General features: G+C 44.0%; 1 protein-coding gene across 1 annotated transcript in view; it reads right to left on the reverse strand.

Annotated features, from left to right (window-relative positions):
• Positions 1-218: 218 nt before the first annotated feature.
• Positions 219-24989, reverse strand: part of NPTXR (neuronal pentraxin receptor) — a 48221-nt gene continuing 23450 nt past the window's right edge. The window contains exons 3-6 of the mRNA XM_051962511.1: positions 17311-17536; positions 12692-12939; positions 9366-9545; positions 219-8110 (exon numbers count right to left, since the gene is read on the reverse strand). Coding sequence (XP_051818471.1) covers positions 7874-8110; positions 9366-9545; positions 12692-12939; positions 17311-17536 — 891 coding nt within the window. The 3' untranslated portion in view covers positions 219-7873. The remainder of the gene's footprint in view (positions 8111-9365; positions 9546-12691; positions 12940-17310; positions 17537-24989) is intronic.

Consider the following 24989-nt stretch of genomic DNA (forward strand, 5'->3'; position numbering starts at 1 on the left):
TTTGTATACCTGTTGTATCCCATCCTGGAGTCTGGGTCATTGCACACAGTAGGTGCTTGGAGGTTTGTTGTTAGTGATATTGGCCCAAGTTGTAGACCTGGGAGGAGGGACAGGTGGTGCTGGGATGGGCAGGTATTTGGGGCATTTGCCCGCTTTGCGGCTACTCTGAGAGGCGGTCCTCCCTCCCAACTCCATCCCCCCAAAGAAGAAGCAGGAAGTAAACATCACATTTATTGTCAACAATCAGATTTACCAAACCAAAAAAAAGAACCACATGTTAATAAATATGGCATCTCTCTCTCTCTCACACACACACACTCGTACACACATGTGTCGTGGCTCATGTCACAGATGTACAAAATAGGGTGATGGGAGGGGGTGGGAAAGAGGAAGAAAGAGCAGCGTGGAGGAGCCGGGGCGTGGTCTCAGTGATGGGCACGAGAATCACAGTGTTGCACAGCTCAAACACAATTGTCTCACAGGCTAAGTCCCATGGGTGGTGCCTGTGGAGACACCTCCCAATGGGGGTGTCTGGGGGGGTGAATAGAGTCACACTCAAGGAGATGGGGTAGGGCTTGGGAGGAGCCAGAGGGCAGCAGATTAGGGACAGGGCAGGAGTCATCTAGGACACTGGGACATCAACGGGGCCAGGTTTGGGGGAGGAGCACAGGTATGATTGTTGAAGGTGAAAGCCTTTCCTTATCTCCCCACTCCCACCTTGAGGACTTGTGTCTCAAAGAGAAGGTGGAAATTTGGGTCTTTGGCCCCCCAGATCCTGTTCTTTGCAGAGATTAAGGTAGGACCCACCAAGCTGGTCACATCCCTGCTTGCCCATGGCACAAGGGCCCACAGGGAGAGAAGTAAGAATATGGAAGTCTCAGAGGAGATGAAGGGGATAAATGCAGATAAAAATGGGCTCAGATGGGGGGAATCGCTCTAGTGACAGGGCAGGCTCAGTCCTTTCTCTTTCTAGAAGGATCTGAGACACTCGATTTTCTTCAAGCCTCCCTATGGAGCCAGCCTTGGATTGCACCATCTTCTTATGTGCTACCTTTTTCCTGTATCCCATACTCTTGGGAAACTCGAGGGGCTGACATATTAAGTCACCCCGCTTTTGTTTCCCCAGAACAGGTGTGCATCCTTTCCCACTTTGTTCTTTTTCCCGTGGGGATGGAATAGGGACAGAATTCATACCACATAAATAATTCCAACAATTCCCTTTCACCTGACTCCTGTCAAAAGGATGTTTGAGCTGGGAGTGTTCAAGTCCCTTTCCACTCAATACAACTTAAGTTCTCTGAAGGCAGGAACTGTCTCCCTTTTTGTGTCTCCTCAGCACATAGCAGGCACTTCATCAGCACTTGTGGCTTGATGGGTAGATGGGCTGCTTTGCACCCCCAAAGAAATAACCTTCTCTGCTATCTTCCCTAAAAGGACAGAGGCAGGAGAAAAGTTTGGGGATAAAAAGGATTCGGATTTGGAAAGATCCTGTGATCTCAGGTGAGATCTGAAAGAAATCTTAATCCAAGGAGCATTTAATCAAGTGTTATGTGATCAGGCCCTAGAGAGACAAAGTTAAAAATTAAACACTTTTGCCCTCCAGGAGCTGATATTCTTCATGTAGTCTGAACCCTTTAATTTACAAATGGGGAAACCAAGGTTGAGAATGATCAGTTGATTCTGATACAGGTGAGAAGTAGCAAAAGTGAGCCTTCACTCCAATCCATCCTTCCTTCCAGAGTATGAAAGGAAGTAGTTTTGGCTACTCTAGGCAGTAATGGTAACTGAGTCCTTCTTGGACGTGGGGCTGAGGAAGCGACATCCTCAGAGAACTTTCCTTCTTGGACAGAAAGGCACAGGTGGAGACACCGAGAAAGGGGTACAAGTCCTAGCCCTAACCTTGACCTACTCAAAGCTCGAAATTTCTCTTGCTTTCCTTTCCTTCCTTCTCTGGGAGGCTGCACCAGCAGCTGGGGACTCAGCCAAGAGGGGTGAGGATCAGACACTCCCTAACGCATTGTCTCGGTAACAAGGCCGGAGCCTTGAGCATAACTCAGTTTAATTGGCTGTGACCAATGGCAAACATCACAGTTCTGAAATATCATCCTTAGGTACTCCTCTTCCATACACGATTGTCACAAAAGCTTTATCTTTAAAGAAGGGGGAGGGGATGTTCTGGGTTCTGCTGTCACCACGGCAACAAGACATGGCATTATTGATAGAGCTCTTGACCCAGAGCTCTTGCTGACGTCACCAACTGTTACCAGGGCAACTCAGGCCTCTGCTGGTTTTGGCTGAATAACGACCATGACATCATTGGGTCTTTGGGGAGGGTGGCTATAATCCGATGGTGGAGAAAGGAGGAGAGGAATGTTTTCTGTTCTTGCAATTCAAATAAATTGGTGAAGAAGAGGCTGCAGAGCCAGGGGATCTTAGAACAATGACAACTAGGGTGAAAAAAGAATATGGAAGGCCAAGTGTCTGGCTGGGGGGCCAGAAGGGAAATAAGACTGGGGGATGCCAAGAAATGGGGGGAGAAGACTAAGCTTTGTATTGCTTGTGATTAGTCAAAGTACAGTCAGCCCCTCAAGAGGGTTCCTTTGTGGCAGGATCCCTGGGTTCAATCAGCCCACCTGCATTATGCTTTCTTCCCCATCAGTTTCCTCAGTTTCCCTTGTCCAGTGGGACAGTGCCATGGAAGTGCTCCTAAGGGTTTGGAGTTGTACTACAGATAAATATTTTCCTGTTGCTAGGCACTCTGGTTTCTTAGGATCACCATTTATCCAAAAGTCTGCAGCTTCATGGGTAGGAAAAGGGAACTGATCAGCAGCGAATTTGAGCATGAGCCCTGTTATAACCCTAACTCACTGTCAGACCTTGCGTCATTTAACTCATTTTGGTCTTTTCCCTTTTCTGTAAGGCAAAGGTTGAAGTTCCCCAACCAGCCTTTTGGCTTTCTTTGAGGAGCCAGCCCCAAGTGAGACCACAAGACTAAATGTCCTGGGAGATCTTTGTCACCTCCAAGATCCTAGATGTGGATTTAAAGTTCTCTCTAGTCTAGTCCTACTGTAGCTCTACAACCTCATCCTGTACTACTTCTCTTTAGTCACATCAGGCCATATTAATCACCAGTTTACAAATTCATTTCTTCCTTTCTCTTTTCCTTTGCTTGTGTCCTTCTGCCTACAATAAAACTTCATTACTCCACTTTTCACTCGTTAAAATCCTCCAATGCCCAGCTCAGAAACAATCTCAGACCAACGCTCCCAGCACCTTCTTGCACTCCATCCAACAAACATTTATGAGATCCCTGCTGTGTGCAGGACACCAAGGTACAAAGCCAAAACAAAAAAGTGTTTCTGTCCTTAATAACTTGGTGATGCTTCCCTTATTATGGTTTGCTTAGTTTATTTTTCAATAGAGATATTTGCATATATACTTTCCTCCTTCTAGATGTTCTCCTCTGTGAGACAAGGACTACATCTTATCTTTATAGCTTCCCCCCCACACTTGACACAGCACCCTGTATATAGCAGGCGGTTAATCAATGTTGGATGAATGAATGGATGGATTCTCTCATGGCATGGAGATGAAGTCTGGTAGATAGGATTGGGATCCCTTTAAGACAAGTCCAGAACCAATGGGGTCGGCCTAGGGCTGAAGATAAAGCAGACTTTTTAACCTTAAAAAAAGCCATTGCCTTTTCTGCCCCCTCCCGGAACTATCCAGGGTGCTGACCGGACTTCTGCCTCAGGCCCTCTGGCTACAGGGAGCAGGATTCTCTCTTTCACAGCCAGACCTCAAATCTCTGTCCACTTCAAAGGGTTCTCTCTTGACTCTGACAACTCCTGGCATCTGCCCTAAAGTCAGTCCGACCTTCATATCTGATAGATCTTTGTGTTGTAAGATTGTAGGTTTTATGAAGGCAGAATCTATGTCTTATGTAATCTTCAAATCCAGACTTCGGGTGCTTTGTACAGACAAGATGGTTGGAAAAATTCATTATTAGTGATGTAATTGGTTTGAGTAACCCCCATCACTATCACCAGATTTCAGCCAAGTAAAGAAACAGGCCTTTGAGGAGGATAAGACAAGGATGTCACCCACTACCACACCTGGAGGTTATGTCGAGAAGCTGTCACCCTTTCCTATTACTCAAGTACCTTCTACATGTTTGCCCAAGGGCTGTACTGAAAAGAGCTGGCTCTGAGTGATCGATTATGGCAAGGGTTGGGTGACCCTCTTTGGGATGAGCTTTGTAAAACACAGGTTAACTTGATAGATTATTGTCTTTGAATTGAAGGACAGCATCACTCTAAGTTATCCCCAGACTTCATGGTAGGATGCTGGTCTCCAAATCTTGATCTTACCTTCCCATTCAGGGGGTTCAAGGTAAAGACTTGATGTGCCCACTCCAGACTGATTCCAGTGAAGGATCCCTTTCCAAGCCAAAATATGATCATCCTGTGGTCTACCTGGGCTCTATATGTACTAATGCCCACTTAAATATAAGTCCATTTTGAGTCAATCTGGAAACTCTAGTTTTTCTGAAGAGGAAAACACCAATGATTTCTCCATAAACAGTAAGATGGATGCCAGCCCATCTTTATTTCTTTCAGTAAAGCTAATTTTCCTCCTGTCATTAAGATATTAGTGTCTAGACCATGGTGGTTTCTGTGAATTTAGGAAACATTACGGACCCCAATTTTGTAACACAAACCAGCATACACATATGGGCAAAAGATGAACCAATAACTAAGGAGATATTAATAACTAACCAAAAGCCTTTAGGGCAGATATCCCAGTGCCTACTTGGGGGCAGGACACAGTCTTATTGTACACTGAAAACAGTAGAAATTCCTTTGCCTGATTTTTAAAGTTCTACACCACTTGGTACCATCAAACCTTTCCATCCTAATCTCACAATACTCTCCTCCATACAGTCTGTGTCAACTACTTTGGACAGCTCTCCATTTGTTACACATGATATAACAGTCTTTATCCTAAGATTTCTTTCTTTCCCTCCTAAATCCAATGAATTCCTAACCATCTTCTGAGACCCTACTCAAATGCCAGCTCTAATACTTGATTTTATCCCTGTCTGTTGTACTTAACAGCTGATATTGTTTATTATGGTTATTTGTGAGTCTCCTTTACCTTAGACTATAAACTTCATGAAGGGAATGCTCCCAAACCACTTAACACTGGACACTATACATGGAAGGTGCCCAATAAGCTGTTATGGGACTGAATTGAAGGTGACTCCCTCAGACAATTTCCCTGTCCTCTTGCCATGTATAGTGAATATGATGTCTCAAAACTATGGTGTCCCCAGTTTGTGTCTCTCTTCCTCCCATCATGAGATTTCAGATGGACATCTTTCATATAGCTTCTCAATCTTCCTATAGCTTGGGTATGACCAGGCTCTTTAGCTCAAAAACATTGTTTCCCAGTTGCCCACAGGAAAAGTATAATCTACTTAGCCAGACATCTTGGCTCTTCACAGTACATCTCCCATCTACCCTTGGTTCTATTTTCCACAGTTTCCCTTTATATATTCTACAATCCAGCCAGAATGGAGTCGTAGGGATTTGCCACTACATCTCCCACACAGGGCTGTGACCAATTAGACAGGGATGAATTTCCTCTCAGTCTTTGCCCTTTGAGATCCCTTGAGATCTTTGAGATTTCCTTCAAGAACTATCCCAGTCACCACTTCTTCCATGAAGCTTTCCCTGATACTCTCAGTTGAAAGCATCCTCCCCCTCCTTGAATATTCTTAGATCACTTTGTCGAGAGAGACGATGATAATAATGGCAACCTCCCCTAAAGTCCTGCCAACCGACCGACAGAATGACAAATGTCCTGCATTTCCCACAATGACGGACTCAGTGCTAGAGCTACCAGTCCCTCTTTTTTCTTGCCTACATTTCAAGATTCCTCTCAACTCTGGGTGCTAAAAATCAGAAAGCTAATGCCCACCCTGCTTTATTATATTTAGCCTCAAAGGAGGATTTTTGCCTAATACACCCTCGGTAAAGTAGTTTCTTCCCACCAGGCCTCAGTTCCCTGCTATGTAAAATGGGGGAGGGAAGATTTCATTCATTCATCCTTTGTATTCATATCCCCAGTGCCTGGCACCTAATAGTCACTTAATACTTATGATAGATGAATAGATAAACAGATAGATAGATGGTCTAAGGCCTGAGGCAGCTCATATCTCTGTTATTCAATTTAAGAAAAAAGAGTTCTTCACTTGGGAGCGGCTCAAGCCCGCAATCAAGCCCACATCCCCTTTTTGGCTCAAGACGGGCTTATAGATACTGATAGATACGAGGCCCCGCTCAGGCATACCTGTGGATCCTGGCTGTTCTAGGTCCTTGAGCTGGACCTCAGAACCCTGCCTTTGACTTCTGTCTGGTCTAACACCCTTTACGTGACAGCCTGGGATGCATGGTGGCTGAGAAGATGGCAGAGAAGGTAGATGCTTACTTGGGTGATTTCAGGGGCACTTTGAAGGGAACAGATCCCCCAGCTTCCCAAGTCTTGACACTCTGATTGAATGATCCTTTAGTTATGATCTAGTGTGAAGGCAGATCTGCCTGGGATGGGTCCAGAAGGAAAAGAGATTTGACCAAAGTTACAGAAAAGCCCTGGACCCTGATGCACCAATTCCTGTTCCTATAAATGCTTGGTCCAGTGGGAGGCTACATCTGTTGGCAGTGCTCAAGGGAGCTCATGGGAGTGAGCTCCTTGGGAATGGAGGGATGGGGGGAATGACCCCTCCAGTGCTTGAGGCAACATCCCCTGCACCACACAGTGGTGATGCTGAGACACCATCTGATGCTTTGTGATGGGGGGGATGACAAATGACTGGAGAACCAGAGGAGGGAGGCAGTGTGGTACCATAGGAGAGGCAGCTCGATATGGAGTCAGACAGAACTGGAATTCAAATTCGGGCTGTGCCATTTACTACGTGGGAAGAAATTTAACCTCTCTGGGTCAGATTCCATCTGTGAAATGAGTGGTTTGGGCCAGATATTAAAGTCACTTCTAGATCTGAATCTATGACCCTGTTGTTCAATCATTCCCAACATGTCTGACTTTCTGTGACCCTCGGTTGGGGTCTTCCTGCTGGAATGATTTGCCATTCGCTTCTCTGGTGTGTTCCCATTTTACAGATGAGAAAATTGAGACAAACAGAGTTAAGTGACTTGTAAGTGATTCCACAGAGCCACCTAGCTAACCTTATAATCTTGGGACTCATGATTTTGTCAGAGAGGTGAACTTGAGCTAAGCTCTTTGGGCCTCAGTTTCCACATCTGTAAAATGGAGAGATTGGACTTGATGACCCAAAGTTCCTTCCATGTCTACATCTATTCTTAGAATAGTGAGCTCAAGCAAGTCACTTACATATTCTGAGCCTTAGTTTCCCCATTTGTAAAAAGAGGATCAGAGTAGATGGACTCCAAGTTCTTTCTAGTCCTGATCTCTTCTAAGCCTCCATTCTGGTCAGTTGTGAATTCTTTTATCCTTAGGTAGAGACACACGCCCGAAATGAGTGAACCCGGCGGCGGGCATTGCCATGCTTGTTGTCCCTCTTCCTGTCCCCGCTTTCACCAGGACTCACCCTAAGCTTGACAGAACAAGCCACAGCTGCTGAGTATCTCCAGATGTCTGTGCCCGTTACCTGGAGCATTCGGGAGAGGGGGAGGAGGGGGAAGCAAAGATGTCCACAGTCTAGCAGGGAAGGGGGGAGAGGGGAGGAGAGGAGGTGGGGATAAAGGGAAGGGATGCTGCCCGCCCCATGCTCCCCTGGGGAATGGCTGGGGAGGAGGAGGGGAGGCTGGGGCTACGGGCCCTCCTTCAGGCCTCACGCCTTGGCCTTGGCCTTGGCCTTGCTCTTGCAGGAGTCAAAAACCATCTTGGTTGCGCCCCCAAAAGCCTCGACCAGCTTGTCATCCCAGGGGATGATGTTGCCCACCAGGGGGGAAGTGCAGTTGGCAATGCCCAGGATCTGGGCCGGTGTCAGGATGTGATCCCACAGGTTGAACTGGGCAATCTCGCCCACAAAAGCCTGGGTAGCATCAAACCGACCGCCCAGCGTGTCCTGGTGGGAGGACCGGGGGGAAACGAAGAAGGAAAGGGAGAAGGGGTGAGGGAGGAGAGAGACAGATACAATTTCAGTTAATAAAACACCAGCCCTGGTACCGATTTTCTGAAGTGGGCAGCAGGGGTTTGTGGGAAGGATCCAAAGTCAGAAGCCTGAAGACTTGGGTTCTAGCCTCAGCCCTGCTACTAACCTGTTGTATGAAGGTGGGGAAGGGACCCCCTCCCACACTGTCTGTAAAATGAGGCTGCTAGATTAGCCCCAGAGCCTCTTTTAGCTCTGACATTCTGTGTTCTAAGGACCCCCAGCTCTGACATCTTCATCTGGTTTCACAATAATGGCCAAGATGGAGATAAGCAAGCTAATATAAGTCAGAGTAATTTGGAAAATCTTAGAAAGGGAACCAAGCTTGGAGGAATCAGCGCTGTCATTATTATTTTAATCATGTAGAGGTTTCCAAGCTTTATCCCTGCTGCTCCTTTCTCCAGAAAGGTCTCTTTTTCCCTCTTCCCCTTCCCTACTTCTTTCCACCCTTCCTCCCTCCTTTTTCTCCATCTCTCCCTTCCTCCCTCTCTCCCTCCCTTCTTTTTCTCCTTCCTCCTTTTTTCTCTCCCTTCTTTTTCTTCTTTCTTTTTTCTCTCCCTTTTTCTTTCTTTCTTCCTTTTCTCCTTTCCTTTTTTCTTTCCTCTCTCCCTCCCTCTCTCCTCTTCCTTCCTCCTTTTTCCTTTCTTCTTTCCTTCCTTTTCCCTCCTCCCTATCTCCTTTCCTCCATTTCTCTTTCCCTCTTTCTTTCCTCCCTTTCTCCCTCTCTTCTTCCCTCTCTGTCTCCCTCCTTTCATCTCTCTTCCTTCTCTCCTTTCTTCCTTTTCTTTTCTTCCTTCCTTCTCTCTCTTGTCTCTTCCTCCCTCTCTTCCTCCTTTCTCTTCTTCTTTCCTCCCTCCCTCTCTCTCCTCCTTCCTTTTTTCCTTCCTTCTTTTCTTCCTTCCTCTCTCCCTCTCTCTCCTTTCCTCCTTCCCTCCTTTCCTCCATTTCTTCTTTCCTCCCTCTCTTCTTCTTCCCTTTTTCTTTCCCTCCCTTCTTTTATTCCCTCTCCCTTCTTTCCTCTTCCTTCCCTGTATCCTTCCATTTCTTCCTTCCTTCCTTCCTCCCTCCCTCTCTCTCTCTCCTTCCTTCCCTCCATTCCTTTCTTCCTTCCTTCTTTCTTTCCTTCCTTCCTTCTCTTCTCTGCATTTCCCAGAACCTGAACCCTCTTCACCTGTTCCTGCCCCAGGATGATGATTCCATGGGGTTTAATGGGATGCCAAGCAGCCAGGTTATCACTGGAGCCACGCAGCTGGCCATCTTGGTAGGCTGACCACAGGCCGTCCCTCGTGGTCCACGCAATGCAGATGTGGTGCCATCGCCCATCCTTCAGATTCAGTGGCAGCTGGGCCACCTGGAAATGGGCACAAAAGAGTCCTTCATTAAGGGAAGATCCTGCCCATGGCTGACACTCAGACGCTGGCCAACTGACTTCAGAGATTCACTGAAAACCTCAGAGCCGAGGGGACATCAGCGGGCATCCATCCTCCCCGTGTCAGAACCACTTCTGCTCAATGACATCTCTACAAATGGTCACCTAGTCTCCAGTGCAGAACCCGCTATCTTTATAGATAACTCATTTCTCTTTAGGGTAAACTCAATTTTTTGGGAATTTTCCCCTTCTATCAACAATTCATTTCAAAAACTGTCTTTTGTATGGATACAGCCCAATCTGTAAGGGGGCTGGGCGTGCTTGGGAGGTTTTATCGGTATGGGAGACTTCCACTGATGGATGGAAGGATGGGATAGCCCACTATTTAGTCTAGAGAATTGCCTGGGACTATGAAGGGTTAAGTGACATGTGTCTCAGGCTCAATCACTTATTTAAATGCCTCAGTTTACCACTCTGTAAAATGAGGTGGTTCAGACTCGATGGCTTCTTCCAGTTTATATTCTGGGATTATGTTATTTAGAGATGGAAGGGGCAAGATCTGGCACTCAGTGAGCACTTTATAAATGCTTGGTGGCTGACTAAGTCCCAGACAAGGGAAGGGTTTGAGGTTGCCCAGAAGCAAGAAGCAGCCCTGGAATCTGAACCCCCATTCCATGCTCTCCCCAGGACTCCTGAACCCACATTTTGCATTTTTTCCCTTACTGCCTGCAACCTGCCCCATCTCTGGGGTCTCAGGGGAAAGCTCCTAGAGATGGAAGAAAGGGCTATTGGAAGAACTTAGCCTTCTATGGCCGCTGCCCAGCATCCTCTAGGTGAGCTCTCAGAATGGCGTGAAGGAAGAGTGCATTGGCACAAAATGGCAGCCCATGGCTGGGAATGGAGGAGACAGACCGCGAGCAGCCACTGCCCGTTCTGAGGGACGACCCTGCGGTCAGGTGTCAAAGGGAGCCAGGGTAACTCCATTCTCCATGAGGAAGGCTGCTACCCAATAACCCCCTGCAGATCAGCTGGGGTCTCCTCTCAGGCGGAGGGCAGGTGGCAACTGAGGGAGCTCTGTTTTCAGGCAGCATGAGAACTCAAGAAAGACCCTGCAGACACTCATTAGTAGGTGATTGTGGGCCCGTTATTTGGCCTGTCTCTGCCTCAGTTTCCTCATCTGCAAAATAGGCTAGAATCATAGGTTTAGAGACCATCAGGCCCAACTCCCTCATTTTACAGATAAATAAACTGAGTCCTAGAAAGATGAAGAGGTTCCCGAAGTAGTCAATATGAGAGAACAATAGTAATACTTGTACTGCTGTGGAGAGATGGATTTTGAATCAGAGAACATTGGTTCCTGGCTCTGTTATAAGTTAACTGTGTGACCCCTGGTTTAAGTTTTCTATAAAATGAGGAGGTTGGACTGGCTGGACTCTGAGGCTGGCTAGGGGAAAGTGCTTTGGAAGCCCGAGAGCCCTGGGGAAATGGGAGTTGTTGGCTATGGGGACCTGAGCCAACTTGATTAGCATGAAGCCATCCCTGCCCCAGCCCCAATGCCCTGGAGTGGGGAGCTGAGGAACTCAGCTCCCGAAGCTCAACAACCATCTCCCAGGGGCACCAGGACCTTAGCCAGGAGGATGGATGATGAAGGTGGTCAAAGCCAGCCGGCTTCTTCCACCTCCCTCTTCTCTAAAGCTCTGAGGACTCCATCCTCTGCAAAGTAAAAGCATATTTCTCCATCCTTCCCAGCCTCAATATTCTGACCTCATCACACAACACACACACACACACACACACACACACACCCCACCCTGATAGAGAGGAAGTAATCCTGCCTTCATGGGGACAAAGAAGGTGACAATTCCCAGAGACCGTGGGGGCCTCTGTTACTCAGTGCCTCCATATCCTTCCCTGGAGGCAAGATGAGAGAAGGGAGTTGGAGTCTAATCTTTTTAGATGGGTATCAGGTCCATCAATTGGGGAATGGCTGAACAAGCTGTGATACATGAAGGTAACGGAATATTATTCTATAAAAAATGATGAACAAGGTGATTTTAGAAAGGCCTGGAAAGGTTTACATGAAGTGATGGTGAGCAAAACTAGCAGAACCAGGAATACATTGTATACAATAACAGCTAGAACAATTAGCGCAATGATTAACTATAAAAGGTTCAGTTCTTCTCAGCGGTTCAGTAATCCAAAGCAATCCCAATAGACTTTGGAGAAAATGCCATCTACCACCAGCAAGAGAACTAAAGAGACTGATTGTAAATCAACACATGCTAGGCTCACTTCTTTTTTCTGTTTTCTTTTCTCTCCCATGTTTTTTCCTTTTGTTCTGATTTTTCACTCCCAACATGATTCATAAAACAATGTGTATTAAAAATAAATAAAGTGAATTAAAAAATAAAATGGGCATCAGATCTGGAGAAAAATAGAATAGAAGGAGACGTCAAGGTAGTTGGCTAGAGATGAATGGCAGGGAAGGGGACCCCTTCCTCATCCCTCCCTTGGTCTTTTTCTCCTAAATCTTTATTCTCTAGTTCCTTTCTTCCCTGTCTCCCTTAGGCACTATTGTGGGGAAGAGTTCTGAGCTTGGAGTCTGGAAAGGGCTGGCTTTGACACTAGCTAGCTTTGTAAGCCAGATAAAAGCAGTCTGAACCTTGGTTTTCTCCTCTGCAAGCTGGGCATGCCATTCCCTGCTTCACACCCTCACGCCCCATGGAGCTCACCTGGTTCCCTCCTTCCCCAGCCTTCTCCACATCTAGTCCCCTTTCCTTACAGAATCCCTGTGCTTTTTTCCTCCAGTCCCAAATCTTCCAGGACCTAGTCCTTCTTGCCTCGAAACTTCCTTCCTCACTGCTGCCTCTTGGAATCCCTGGTACCATTCAAGGCTCACCACAAGTGCCATTCCTCCACTCATCTCTGACTCTCCAGGATGCTAATTCTCTCCTCACCCCCAAAGACTATGGATTTCCTTTCTGTAATGTTGTACTTAATGATTAATGCATCTTAAAATGAAATCTTGAGAATAAGACCTGTTTCCCCCTTTGTGTCTCCAGTGCCTTGTATACAGCTGGAATTTAATAAATGCTCATTGAACACCATTCCACTCCCCAATCGCTCACCTTGTCATTGATGAGCAGCTCCATGGGGTCATGCCCCGCCTCCAGCAGCACCATCTCATTGGACTGGCCCGGCACTGAGTAGGAGAAAGGGGTGCCTATCCCCATCCCCCCAGACTTAGACTTCAGCCACATGCAGATGGTAAAGGCGTATAGCTCTGGGAGGGTCCTGCGCACGCGGGCATACATGTAATTGTTCTTCACCGGGATGTTGATCTTGAAGGCATCTGGGGGGCTGTAGGCTGATGCCCCTGAAAACCAGAGGAGGGTAGAAGAGGCAAGAAGAAGTCAGTGGGAGGAGACAGTGGATCATAGACTGACATAGTGGGTCACTATGACCCACGGAAATGACTAAGGCAGACTCGGGCTCTATACTGACCACCCTCCAAGTGCTTAGATTCCAGAAGCTGGTCTAGGAGTTGGGGATGCCCGCAGTTTACTCTAAGACCCAGTTTGGCCAATCACAAACTCACAGAGCCCTGATCTGAATGGGATTCCAGAGTCATCTCCTGATAAGACTAACAGCTAACCTAGAATCTCCTTTCACAACATCTTCCACAACCAGTTCTGTCCAAGCAAAATCCCAGAAGATCTAGGATTATAGGATCATAGAGACCTATGCAAAACTGGAATGTTTTTAGAGACACTTAGTGAACAAATAATAATATCTAACATTTATCTAATGCTTTAAAATTTGCAAAGAGCTGTACATATAATGTATTTTTATTCATTTTGTTAAATATTTCTTTAACATTCATTTTTTAAAATTTTGAGTTCTAAATTCTCTCCCCTGCCTAGAAAGGCGAGGAATTCGATGCTGATTATACACATGAAGTCATGCAAACATATTTCCTTATTAGTCATATTATTATGCTATTAAATTCTTATTTATTATTAAATATTCATTTATTATTATTAAATGAAGTGAATTCGCTTTATAGAATGGAAGCTCCTCGAGGGCAGACTTTTCCTTTTGTTTCTACATCCCCCCAAATAGTGCCTGACACATAATAAGACCTTAATTATGGATTGATTCCCTAATTCCACCTTCCACTGTCTCATTAGCCATACAACTCTCTCTAACTCCAGGCATCTGGGTATTCTCATTTTACTCCCAACTGGAGAAAGTCACGAAAACTTTGCTGGCTGCAGTCACTATGAGTTCATGTTAAGTGGGTCCTCACTGCTGCACGACAGACCTTTGACTGATCTGTTTCTTTAATGATACACTGCTATTAGCTGGGTTTTATGTTCTTATTGACTCACTCTCACATTCCCCACAGCAGCTGCTCCAAACCTCCTCCTTCAAGTCCCTTCTCAGTGGATGGTCCTCCTTCCTACTTGACTGAGAAGCTCCAGACCATCTGTCACGAGCTACTTTCTCCTTCCTCCTACAGATACCCAAAACTTTTTTTCTATCTTCTCCTTTCCTCCAGCATCTGGAGAAGAGGTGGAGGAACCTTGATAAGACCAGTCCTTCTAACTTGTATCACAGATCCCATTCCCTCCCACTCCTCTCCCCAAGCTTCAAATAGCAATTCCTTTCCCCAACCGCATATAAAAATTCTTCAGCAAGGACCGTTTGCTCCCTACCTACAAATAAGCCCTGGTCTCCTCAGTCCTTGCCCTGCCTCATGCTGACCCCTACCCTGAAAATCAACAAGACAAAAAAACACAATCCAAACTTCTCATTAGTCTTGAATTTCTTCTCAATTCTTGCCACTTACTTCTGCCTTTAGTCCAACCCCTTCCTTTACCAAAGAGGTAACTGAGGCCCAAAAAGGATCAGAGATTTAGAGCTGGAAAGGACCTCAGAGACCATCCAGTCCACCCTCTTTATGAATGAGGAAACCGAGATCCATGGAGGTTGTGACTTGCCCAATCACATAGCTAGTAACTCAGGTGGATTTTGAACTTTGGTCTTCCTGTCTACAAATCCAGTGCTCTATTCACTATCCCCTAAAGCTCTATCCCAGTTCTCCTTCCTTAATTGAAACTACTCTCTCCATGACCTTCTGATTAAAGGATCCTGGGATTGAGAGCTATAAGGGATTCTAGATAACACCTCCAATTTTGCTGATGAGGAAATTGAAATCCAGAGAAGTGAAAAAGTCACGCAGCTAGCAAATCTCACTAATAGGCGTTTAGGTAGCTCTCTCTCCTGTAGCATGTCACCTCCCAATGATCTTTTTTCCCAGTCTTCTTCCTCTTTGTTCTTTTGGCAGCATTTGCCACTTGGCCAGTGTCTCCTTCTATACACTTTATCTCTCTTTCCTTGCCTTCTGGTCTATCCTGGTCCTCCTCCTCGATCACCTTCAATGCACACCAGTAAGTGTGGATATCTCCCTTGACTCTAGCCTCTTCATTTAAAAAAATTGTTTTTTGCTTTTTAAAATAGCTTTTTATTTTTCACAATACATGCAAAGATAGTTTGCAACATTCACCCTTGTAAAACCTTGTGTTCCAAATTTTTCCCCTCCCTCTCCACTCCTCCCTTTAGACAGCAAATAATCCAATATACGTTAAACATGTGCAATTCTTCTAAACATATTTTCATATTTATCATGTTTAGCCTCTTCTCTTTCCTCTCCCCAGGCAGGCAATCTCCTCCAATCTCATGCCTTTCCAGGTCACCTCTATGGGGATGGCTCCCACACTGGTAGCTCCAACCTTGACTTCTTCTCCGAGTTCTAGATCTGCTTAATAGCCTGCTAGTATCTCAGACTCAACATATCCAAAAGTAAACTCATCACCTTCCTTTGAAAAACAAATGCATTTTACTGCCACCTTATATATTTACATCACTGACATTTCCCATCATGCCTTTCTTTGGAATACCTTCCAAAAATTCATCAAGAAAATCAAAAATTAATCCAATGCAGAGACCCTGCCTCTGGTCTATCCTATCCCTGTAGTTTCCTATCTCTCTGTCATAGGTGTGTTGCATTATCTCTTCTCCCCACATAGCATTTTTCATTACTCAGTAAATTTATCCTCTTTTCCCAAAACCTTCCCATCTTCCCACTTGCCCTAGTTCTGTTGAGGCCATTCCTATTCTTGAAGTCACTCCAGCTTGAAACTTTAGATACATTTCTGACTTCCCTCCTCCTCATTTTCTCTCTGTCTCACCAGTTGTCAAATCTTCTCCATTGGATCTCTATAACATCTCTTCCATTTCTCTTCTCTCTACTCAGAAGCCATCACTATAGTTCAGGTCTTTAACACCTGGAGTACTGCATGAGCTTTCTAAGTATGGGAGTCTATATCCACCATCCGGCATTCTCTCTCTCCCCCCATAATTGTCAAAGCAGTCTATGAAACTGCCCTGACTCTGTGGTCAAGAGGTTCAAATGCCCCCTCTGCCATTTCCTACATTTGTGACCATAGGGATATTCTCTCCCTTCCCTAGACCTCAATTTCCTCATCTGTAAAATGAGCAGTTTGGAGATGGTTTTCTACATCTCTTCCGAGTCTGGATTTCTGAGCCTTTGATTCAACAATCCTAAGGCTGGCCATATTATTCTCCTGCTCATAAAGCTTCAGTGACTTCCAACTTCCTGCTGAATAAAATTACAACTCATTAATTTAACATTCAAACTCCCTGGTCTGCTGCCAACCTACCATTCTTATTTCTTGTTCCTCTCCTTCCTGTACTCTACATCCAGGCAAACAGCATTGTGAGTTCTTCCCTAATCTTGTCTTGTCCAGTCTCTTTCCAACTCTAATTCTCCACTAGAATGTAAGCAGCTTGAGGGCAGGAACTAGGAACTCTTATTTATTTATTTGTTTGTTTGTTTATTACCGCTCTTTGTGTCAGCAATGTTTAGTTCATTGGAACACTGAAGGAGCTTAATAAATATTTATTGATTAACAGGCTAACCATTTGCACAGGATATCCTCACAGCAAGACTATCCTCTTTGCATATGAATGCCTAGATAATTCCATTTTAAAGTTGGGGAAACTCCCAATGTGATTCAAAAAGAAATGTGATGTTTTAGAGGCAACTAGTTGGTGTGGTGGATAGAGCACCAGCCCTGAAGTCAGGAGAACCTGAGTTCAAATATGACCTCAGACACCATACTTCCTGGCGGTGTGAACCTAGACAAGCCACTTAACCCCAACCAATTGCCTCAGCAAAAGGAAGGAAGGAAGGGAGGGAAGGAGGGAGGGAAGGAGGAAGAGAGAGAGAGAGAGAAAGAGAGAGAGAGAGAGAGAGAGAGAGAGAGAGACAAAGAAAGAAAGAAAGAAAAAGAAAGGAAGAAAGAAATGTGTTTTTAAAATTAATATAGATGTATAACCAGAAAAAAATAAAACAATAAACAAAGTGGGATAAAGCCTAGGAAGGATAAGTGATGAAGCTGTAGTTCATACTCCATTCCAGAGGCTTTTCTGCTAGGCCAAGTCCTTTCCTTTCCTGCCCATTAGAACCTAGAACATGGCAGGCACTCTCAGTCTCTGTTGAATAAATGAATTGAACCATAATCCTTGCCAGCTCTGCTTTGCTCCTGATTTCAAACATTCCCATGCCAGCCCACAGAGACCTAAGCAGCCTGGGACAGAGCTTGTGCTTGCCACCCTCTGCCGCCAAACCCTGTCCTTGGTAGTTCCCCTCCAGTCTCACCGTGTTCCAGCTCTGCCACCCGGTCCTGCAAAGCGTTCAGCTCCTTCTCTACCGCCTGTTGCTGCTTGTGGTTGCTGCTGCTCAAAGATGAGCGCTCCTTCTCCAGAGCCATGACCTTGGACAGCAGCTGAGCCTCCAAGGTTTCCATTTGGGTGTGGAGGGGGTCCTGAGGCGGAAGGGGCCGGGCTGTGGTGGCTGACACGTTCCCATGGACTGGCAGTTCCTGCTGTATGGGGGGAGAAAGAGGGAGGGGGAAGTCATCGAGAGCCCACTTAGGACCACTTGGAGAACTGACACATTTCCTTTCTGACAGCATTGCTGCCGCCACCAGCACCCCTCCTCCTCCATCATCATCATCATCATCATCATCATCATCACTCATTTTTTTTACCAATTTGCAAAACATTTTATCTTCATCCTTTCAGTCAGAAAGTAAACAAAAATGGGAATAATGATAGCACCTTCCTCCCCAGAGGTATGAGAATCAGATGAGATTAATTGTAAAGTGCTTTCATTACTATAGAAGTGCTAACTCTTATTAACATTATTTTATCCCCACTACACTTTTGTGTGCTAGTCGCTATTATTCTATTATGATATATATCCCGGTTATATGATGATACCTATATGTCACGAGTTGCATTATTGCAGTGTCTTTTAAAACCCTTTTATCGTTATCTTTTGATTTTACACCATCATTATTTCCTGTCTATATCATTTAACTGTCCCTTGTATGAAAAAATAAAAAAAAGAAAGGCGGGGGAGTAGTTTTTCAGAAAAAATACCCATAGGAAAAACTGGAACCTTTCCCGGTAAGATCTGGAGTGAAGCAAGGTTGCCCACTATCACCATTATTATTCAATATTGTATTAGAAACACTGGCCTCTGCAATAAGAGTCGAGAAAGAGATTAAAGGAATTAGAGTAGGCAATGAGGAAACCAAACTATCACTCTTTGCAGATGATATGATGGTATACCTAGAAAACCCCAGAGATTCTACTAAAAAGCTATTAGAAATAATTCATAATTTTAGCAAAGTAGCAGGATACAAAATAAATCCCCATAAATCCTCAGCATTCTTATACACCACCAACAAAATCCAAGAGCAAGAGATACAAAGAGAAATTCCATTCAAAATAACTGTTGATAGCATAAAATATTTGGGAATCTACCTACCAAAGGAAAGTCAGGAATTATATGAGCAAAATTACAAAAAAGTTTTCACACAAATAAAGTCAGACTTAAATAATTGGAAAAATATTAAGTGCTCTTGGATAGGCCGAGCAAATATAATAAAGATGACAATACTCCCTAAACTAATCTATTTATTTAGTGCTATACCAATCAGACTTCCAAGAAAATATTTTAATGATTTAGAAAAAATAACAACAAAATTCATATGGAACAATAAAAAGTCGAGAATCTCAAGGGAATTAATGAAAAAAAAATCAAATGAAGGTGGTCTAGCTGTACCTGATCTAAAATTATATTATAAAGCAGCAGTCACCAAAACCATCTGGTATTGGCTTAGAAATAGATTAGTTGATCAGTGGAAAAGGTTAGGTTCACAAGACAGAATAGTCAACTATAGCAATCTAGTGTTTGACAAACCCAAAGATTCTAAATTTTGGATAAGATTTCATTATTTGATAAAAACTGCTGGGATAACTGGAAATTAGTATGGCAGAAATTAGGCAAGGACCCACACTTAACACCACATACCAAGATAAGATCAAAATGGGTCCATGACCTAGGCATAAAGAACGAGACTATAAATAAATTAGAGGAACATAGGATAGTTTATCTCTCAGACTTGTGGAGGAGAAAGAAATTTGTGACCAAAGATGAACTAGAGACCATTACCAATCACAAAATAGAAAATTTTGATTATATCAAATTAAAAAGCCTTTGTACAAACAGAACGAATGCAAACAAGATTAGTAGGGAAGTAACTAACTGGAAAACATCTTTACAATTAAAGGTTCTGATAAAGGCCTCATTTCCAAAATATATAGAGAACTGACTCAAATTTATAAAAAATCAAGCCATTCTCCAATTGATAAATGGTCAAAGGATATGAACAGACAATTTTCAGATGAAGAAATTGAAACTATTACCACTCACATGAAAGAGTGTTCCAAATCACTATTGATCAGAGAAATGCAAATTAAGACAACTCTGAGATATCACTACACTCCTGTCAGATTGGCTAAGATGACAGGAAAAAACAATGATGAATGTTGGAGGGGATGCGGGAAAACGGGGACATTGATGCATTGTTGGTGGAGTTGTGAACGAATCCAGCCATTCTGGAGAGCGATCTGGAATTATGCCCAAAAAGTTATCAAACTGTGCATACCCTTTGATCCAACAGTGTTTCTATTGGGCTTATACCCCAAAGAGATACTAAAAAAGGAAGGGGACCTGTATGTGCCAAAATGTTTGTAGCAGCCCTGTTTGTAGTGGCTAAAAACTGGAAAATGAATGGATGCCCATCAATTGGAGAATGGCTGGGTAAATTGTGGTATATGAATGTTATGGAATATTATTGCTCTGTAAGGAATGACCAGCAGGATGAATACAGAGAGGCTTGGAGAGACCTACATGGACTGATGCTAAGTGAGATGAGCAGAACAAGGAGATCATTATACACTTCGACAACGATATTGTATGAAGATGTATTCTGATGGAAGTGGATTTCTCTGACAAAGAGACTTAATTGAGTTTCATTGGAGAAATGATGGACAGAAACAGCTACACCCAAAGAAGGAATACTGGGAAATGAATGTGAACTATTTGCATTTTTGATTTTCTTCCCGAGTTATTTTTACCTTCTGAATCCAATTCTCCCTGTGCAACAAGAGAACTGTTTGGTTCTGCAAATATGTATTGTATCTAGGATATACTGCAACATGTTTAGCATATATAGGACTGCTTGCCATCCTGGGGGGGGGGGGAGGAGGGAGGGAGGGGGAAAAAACGAAACATAAGTGATTGCAAGGGATAATGTCGTGTAGAAATTATCCTGGCATGGATTCTGTCAATGCGAAGTTATTATTAAATAAAATAAAATTTATTATAAAAAAAAAAAAAAAAAAAAAAAAAAAAGAAAAAATACCCATAGCTCTCACCCTCTATTACAGTATTTTTTTTCTTTCTATTTCTTCCAAATCCCTTTCACAGATACTTGAGCTCTACAAGAATTCCTGAGAGGTAGATGGCTTAGGGAAGATTTCCCCCTTTTCACAGATGAGCAAACTAAGGTCTAGAAACCAGAATGATTTATCCAAGAGGACAAAACCCATCCCAGAGATCAATTTCCTCTGACGCTTTTTCTCCCTACCCCCTTTCCTCTCTCCCTCCCTTCTCCTTCCTCTCCTTTTATCTCCCTCCTCCTCTTCTCTCTCATCCTCTCCTCTCTCCCACTCTCTCCCTCCCCCTTTCTGTTCCTCTCTCTCTCTACTGCTCCTGCTTCCTCTTTCCTTTTACCTCCCCTCCCTCTACCCCTCTTCTTTTCTTCTTTCCCTCCCCTCTCCTTCCCTCCGTGATTTCTTCCTCTGTTTGAGGGCATAGAAGGCTCATTATCAGCCAGAATCATTAAGAGGATGCTTAATAATTTAGCACACTTCTCAGAGACTAAGAAATCCTTTCTGTGTCTTTCCATCCTTCTTTCCCTCCCCCCACTCCCCATGGGTCCTATGTACTTTCTGGTCCCCAATTTATTCCTGGTTTCCAGCAAGCTGATAGAACTGACATCACTCCAGTAATTCTGACCAGCTGGTGTCTACCCAGCCTAGCATGGTGGATGTAGGCTATTGTCCCAGCTCCAGCCTTGGGATCACATGGGCAGACCCAACTCAGAAACTCAAGGGGGGAGGGAGGGTGGCACAGAGGGCAGCAAGCTGACTTCTTTCTCCTTTGTGATACCAAGAATAGACGAAGGGAGGAGAAAATGAGAAAGAGGGAATGAAATTTGCCTCTTGCTCGGGCAGAATTCAGAGCTCGCTCTATTGGTGGCCATTAAAGTAAATAAACAAGCAAAAATACACTCCGACAGGAGCAAGACTAGATCCCAAAGGACAAGGTTCTAGGCACGGTTCCACGGGGACTGAAAATCTCAAATCGTTGCATTTGAAGGCAAAGAATTCCAAGTCTGGTTCCCTGGACAGATGAAGTTGGGGCAGGGAATGTGGAGAGTTCATTTCATTAACTAGAGGAAATAAGATAGAAAGTGATTTGGAGAAGGGTCAGTAAATCTGAGTACTGCCTTTCAGATTGGCTAAGATGACAGGAAAAAACAATGATGAATGTTGGAGGGGATGCGGGAAAACGGGGACATTGATGCATTGTTGGTGGAGTTGTGAACGAATCCAGCCATTCTGGAGAGCGATCTGGAATTATGCCCAAAAAGTTATCAAACTGTGCATACCCTTTGATCCAACAGTGTTTCTATTGGGCTTATACCCCAAAGAGATACTAAAAAAGGAAGGGGACCTGTATGTGCCAAAATGTTTGTAGCAGCCCTGTTTGTAGTGGCTAAAAACTGGAAAATGAATGGATGCCCATCAATTGGAGAATGGCTGGGTAAATTGTGGTATATGAATGTTATGGAATATTATTGCTCTGTAAGGAATGACCAGCAGGATGAATACAGAGAGGCTTGGAGAGACCTACATGGACTGATGCTAAGTGAGATGAGCAGAACAAGGAGATCATTATACACTTCGACAACGATATTGTATGAAGATGTATTCTGATGGAAGTGGATTTCTCTGACAAAGAGACTTAATTGAGTTTCATTGGAGAAATGATGGACAGAAACAGCTACACCCAAAGAAGGAATACTGGGAAATGAATGTGAACTATTTGCATTTTTGATTTTCTTCCCGAGTTATTTTTACCTTCTGAATCCAATTCTCCCTGTGCAACAAGAGAACTGTTTGGTTCTGCAAATATGTATTGTATCTAGGATATACTGCAACATGTTTAGCATATATAGGACTGCTTGCCATCCTGGGGGGGGGGGGAGGAGGGAGGGAGGGGGAAAAAACGAAACATAAGTGATTGCAAGGGATAATGTCGTGTAGAAATTATCCTGGCATGGATTCTGTCAATGCGAAGTTATTATTAAATAAAATAAAATTTATTATAAAAAAAAAAAAAAAAAAAAAAAAAAAAGAAAAAATACCCATAGCTCTCACCCTCTATTACAGTATTTTTTTTCTTTCTATTTCTTCCAAATCCCTTTCACAGATACTTGAGCTCTACAAGAATTCCTGAGAGGTAGATGGCTTAGGGAAGATTTCCCCCTTTTCACAGATGAGCAAACTAAGGTCTAGAAACCAGAATGATTTATCCAAGAGGACAAAACCCATCCCAGAGATCAATTTCCTCTGACGCTTTTTCTCCCTACCCCCTTTCCTCTCTCCCTCCCTTCTCCTTCCTCTCCTTTTATCTCCCTCCTCCTCTTCTCTCTCATCCTCTCCTCTCTCCCACTCTCTCCCTCCCCCTTTCTGTTCCTCTCTCTCTCTACTGCTCCTGCTTCCTCTTTCCTTTTACCTCCCCTCCCTCTACCCCTCTTCTTTTCTTCTTTCCCTCCCCTCTCCTTCCCTCCGTGATTTCTTCCTCTGTTTGAGGGCATAGAAGGCTCATTATCAGCCAGAATCATTAAGAGGATGCTTAATAATTTAGCACACTTCTCAGAGACTAAGAAATCCTTTCTGTGTCTTTCCATCCTTCTTTCCCTCCCCCCACTCCCCATGGGTCCTATGTACTTTCTGGTCCCCAATTTATTCCTAGTTTCCAGCAAGCTGATAGAACTGACATCACTCCAGTAATTCTGACCAGCTGGTGTCTACCCAGCCTAGCATGGTGGATGGAGGCTATTGTCCCAGCTCCAGCCTTGGGATCACATGGGCAGACCCAACTCAGAAACTCAAGGGGGGAGGGAGGGTGGCACAGAGGGCAGCAAGCTGACTTCTTTCTCCTTTGTGATACCAAGAATAGACGAAGGGAGGAGAAAATGAGAAAGAGGGAATGAAATTTGCCTCTTGCTCGGGCAGAATTCAGAGCTCGCTCTATTGGTGGCCATTAAAGTAAATAAACAAGCAAAAATACACTCCGACAGGAGCAAGACTAGATCCCAAAGGACAAGGTTCTAGGCACGGTTCCACGGGGACTGAAAATCTCAAATCGTTGCATTTGAAGGCAAAGAATTCCAAGTCTGGTTCCCTGGACAGATGAAGTTGGGGCAGGGAATGTGGAGAGTTCATTTCATTAACTAGAGGAAATAAGATAGAAAGTGATTTGGAGAAGGGTCAGTAAATCTGAGTACTGCCTTTCCAAGTCATAATTTACTGTGGTATCTTGGGCAAATCATCCCACTTCTTATCTGTGAAATGGTCATAAGATTCCCTCCCCTGCCTCCTTCTCAAGGGAATTATGGATGGGGGAAGAGAATAGTTATGCAATCAAAGATGTGAATATGGGAGGACCTCAGGAGCTAACCTCCCGCTATGTTACAATTTAGAAAATAGGGTAAGAGAGAGGATGTGATGGGGTTATTTACGACCTAGACCTAGACCTGAAGGGAACTTCAGAGTTTCCTGTTCCAATCACCACCCCTATTTTACAGAAAATGAAGGAAACACAGGTCCAGAGAAGGGAAGAGATTTAGGATCATAGACAGCTAGAAAGACCTAAGAAACTGTCGAATCTAGCTCTGTTTTTATAAAAGAGCACATTGACGCTCAAAAGGAGGATGACTCATCCAAGATCATACTAGTCAGACATGGGATGGCTCTGATTCCAGAGCTAAGGCTCTCTTTACACTGTTCCCTGCCTTGTGGGAGAACATTTTCTAAACGGTGAGCCTCATATACCTGTGAGGGGGAGTGCTGACTTATATTGGACTCCTATTGAATATTTTGGAACTATGCCCAAAGGGCTATAAAACTGTCCCTGCCCTTTGACCCAGCAATGACACTATTAGGTCTGAATCTCAAAGACATCAAAGGAAAAGGACCTATTGGTACAAAATTTATAGCAGCTCTTTTGTTAAGCTAGAAATAAAGAGAATGCCCATCAATTGGGGAATGGCTGAAGAAAATGATGGTTTATAAATGTGATGGAATATTATTGTGCTATCAGAAATACAAACAGTAATTTTGTAATTAAAAACCCAAAAAGGGTTTTGTGAACTGATGCAAAGTGAAGTAATTGTACACAATAATAGCAACATTATAACAACGATCAACTACGGAAGACTTATCTATTCTGATTCAAGACAGTTTCAAAGGATCTCCGATGAAACATCCTATCCACCTCCAGAGAGAAATTATGAGCTTTGAATGCAGTTTGAAGTAGGCTTTTAAAATTCTCTTTTTTGCAACATAGCTGATACGGAAATATATTTTGCATTTCCCAACAAATAATTGATATGATATCGCTTGCCTCCTCAGTGGATGGGAGAGGGGCAGGAGGGAGAGAGATAATTTGGAATTCAAAACTTTTAAAAATGAATGCTAAAAAGAAATGAATTTAAAAAAGAACTTCTACTGGTTCACGTGTATAGATGTTCACCGTTTTGTGGAAAAGGCATATTCCTGAAAACATTGTGTGAGCCACTGCTCAAAGGCACATGGAAAGCATGGAATTTTAGAACTGGAGAATCCTGGAGT

Source organism: Antechinus flavipes, chromosome 5, assembly GCF_016432865.1.
Source record: "Antechinus flavipes isolate AdamAnt ecotype Samford, QLD, Australia chromosome 5, AdamAnt_v2, whole genome shotgun sequence".
Classification (NCBI taxonomy): Eukaryota; Metazoa; Chordata; class Mammalia; order Dasyuromorphia; family Dasyuridae; genus Antechinus; species Antechinus flavipes.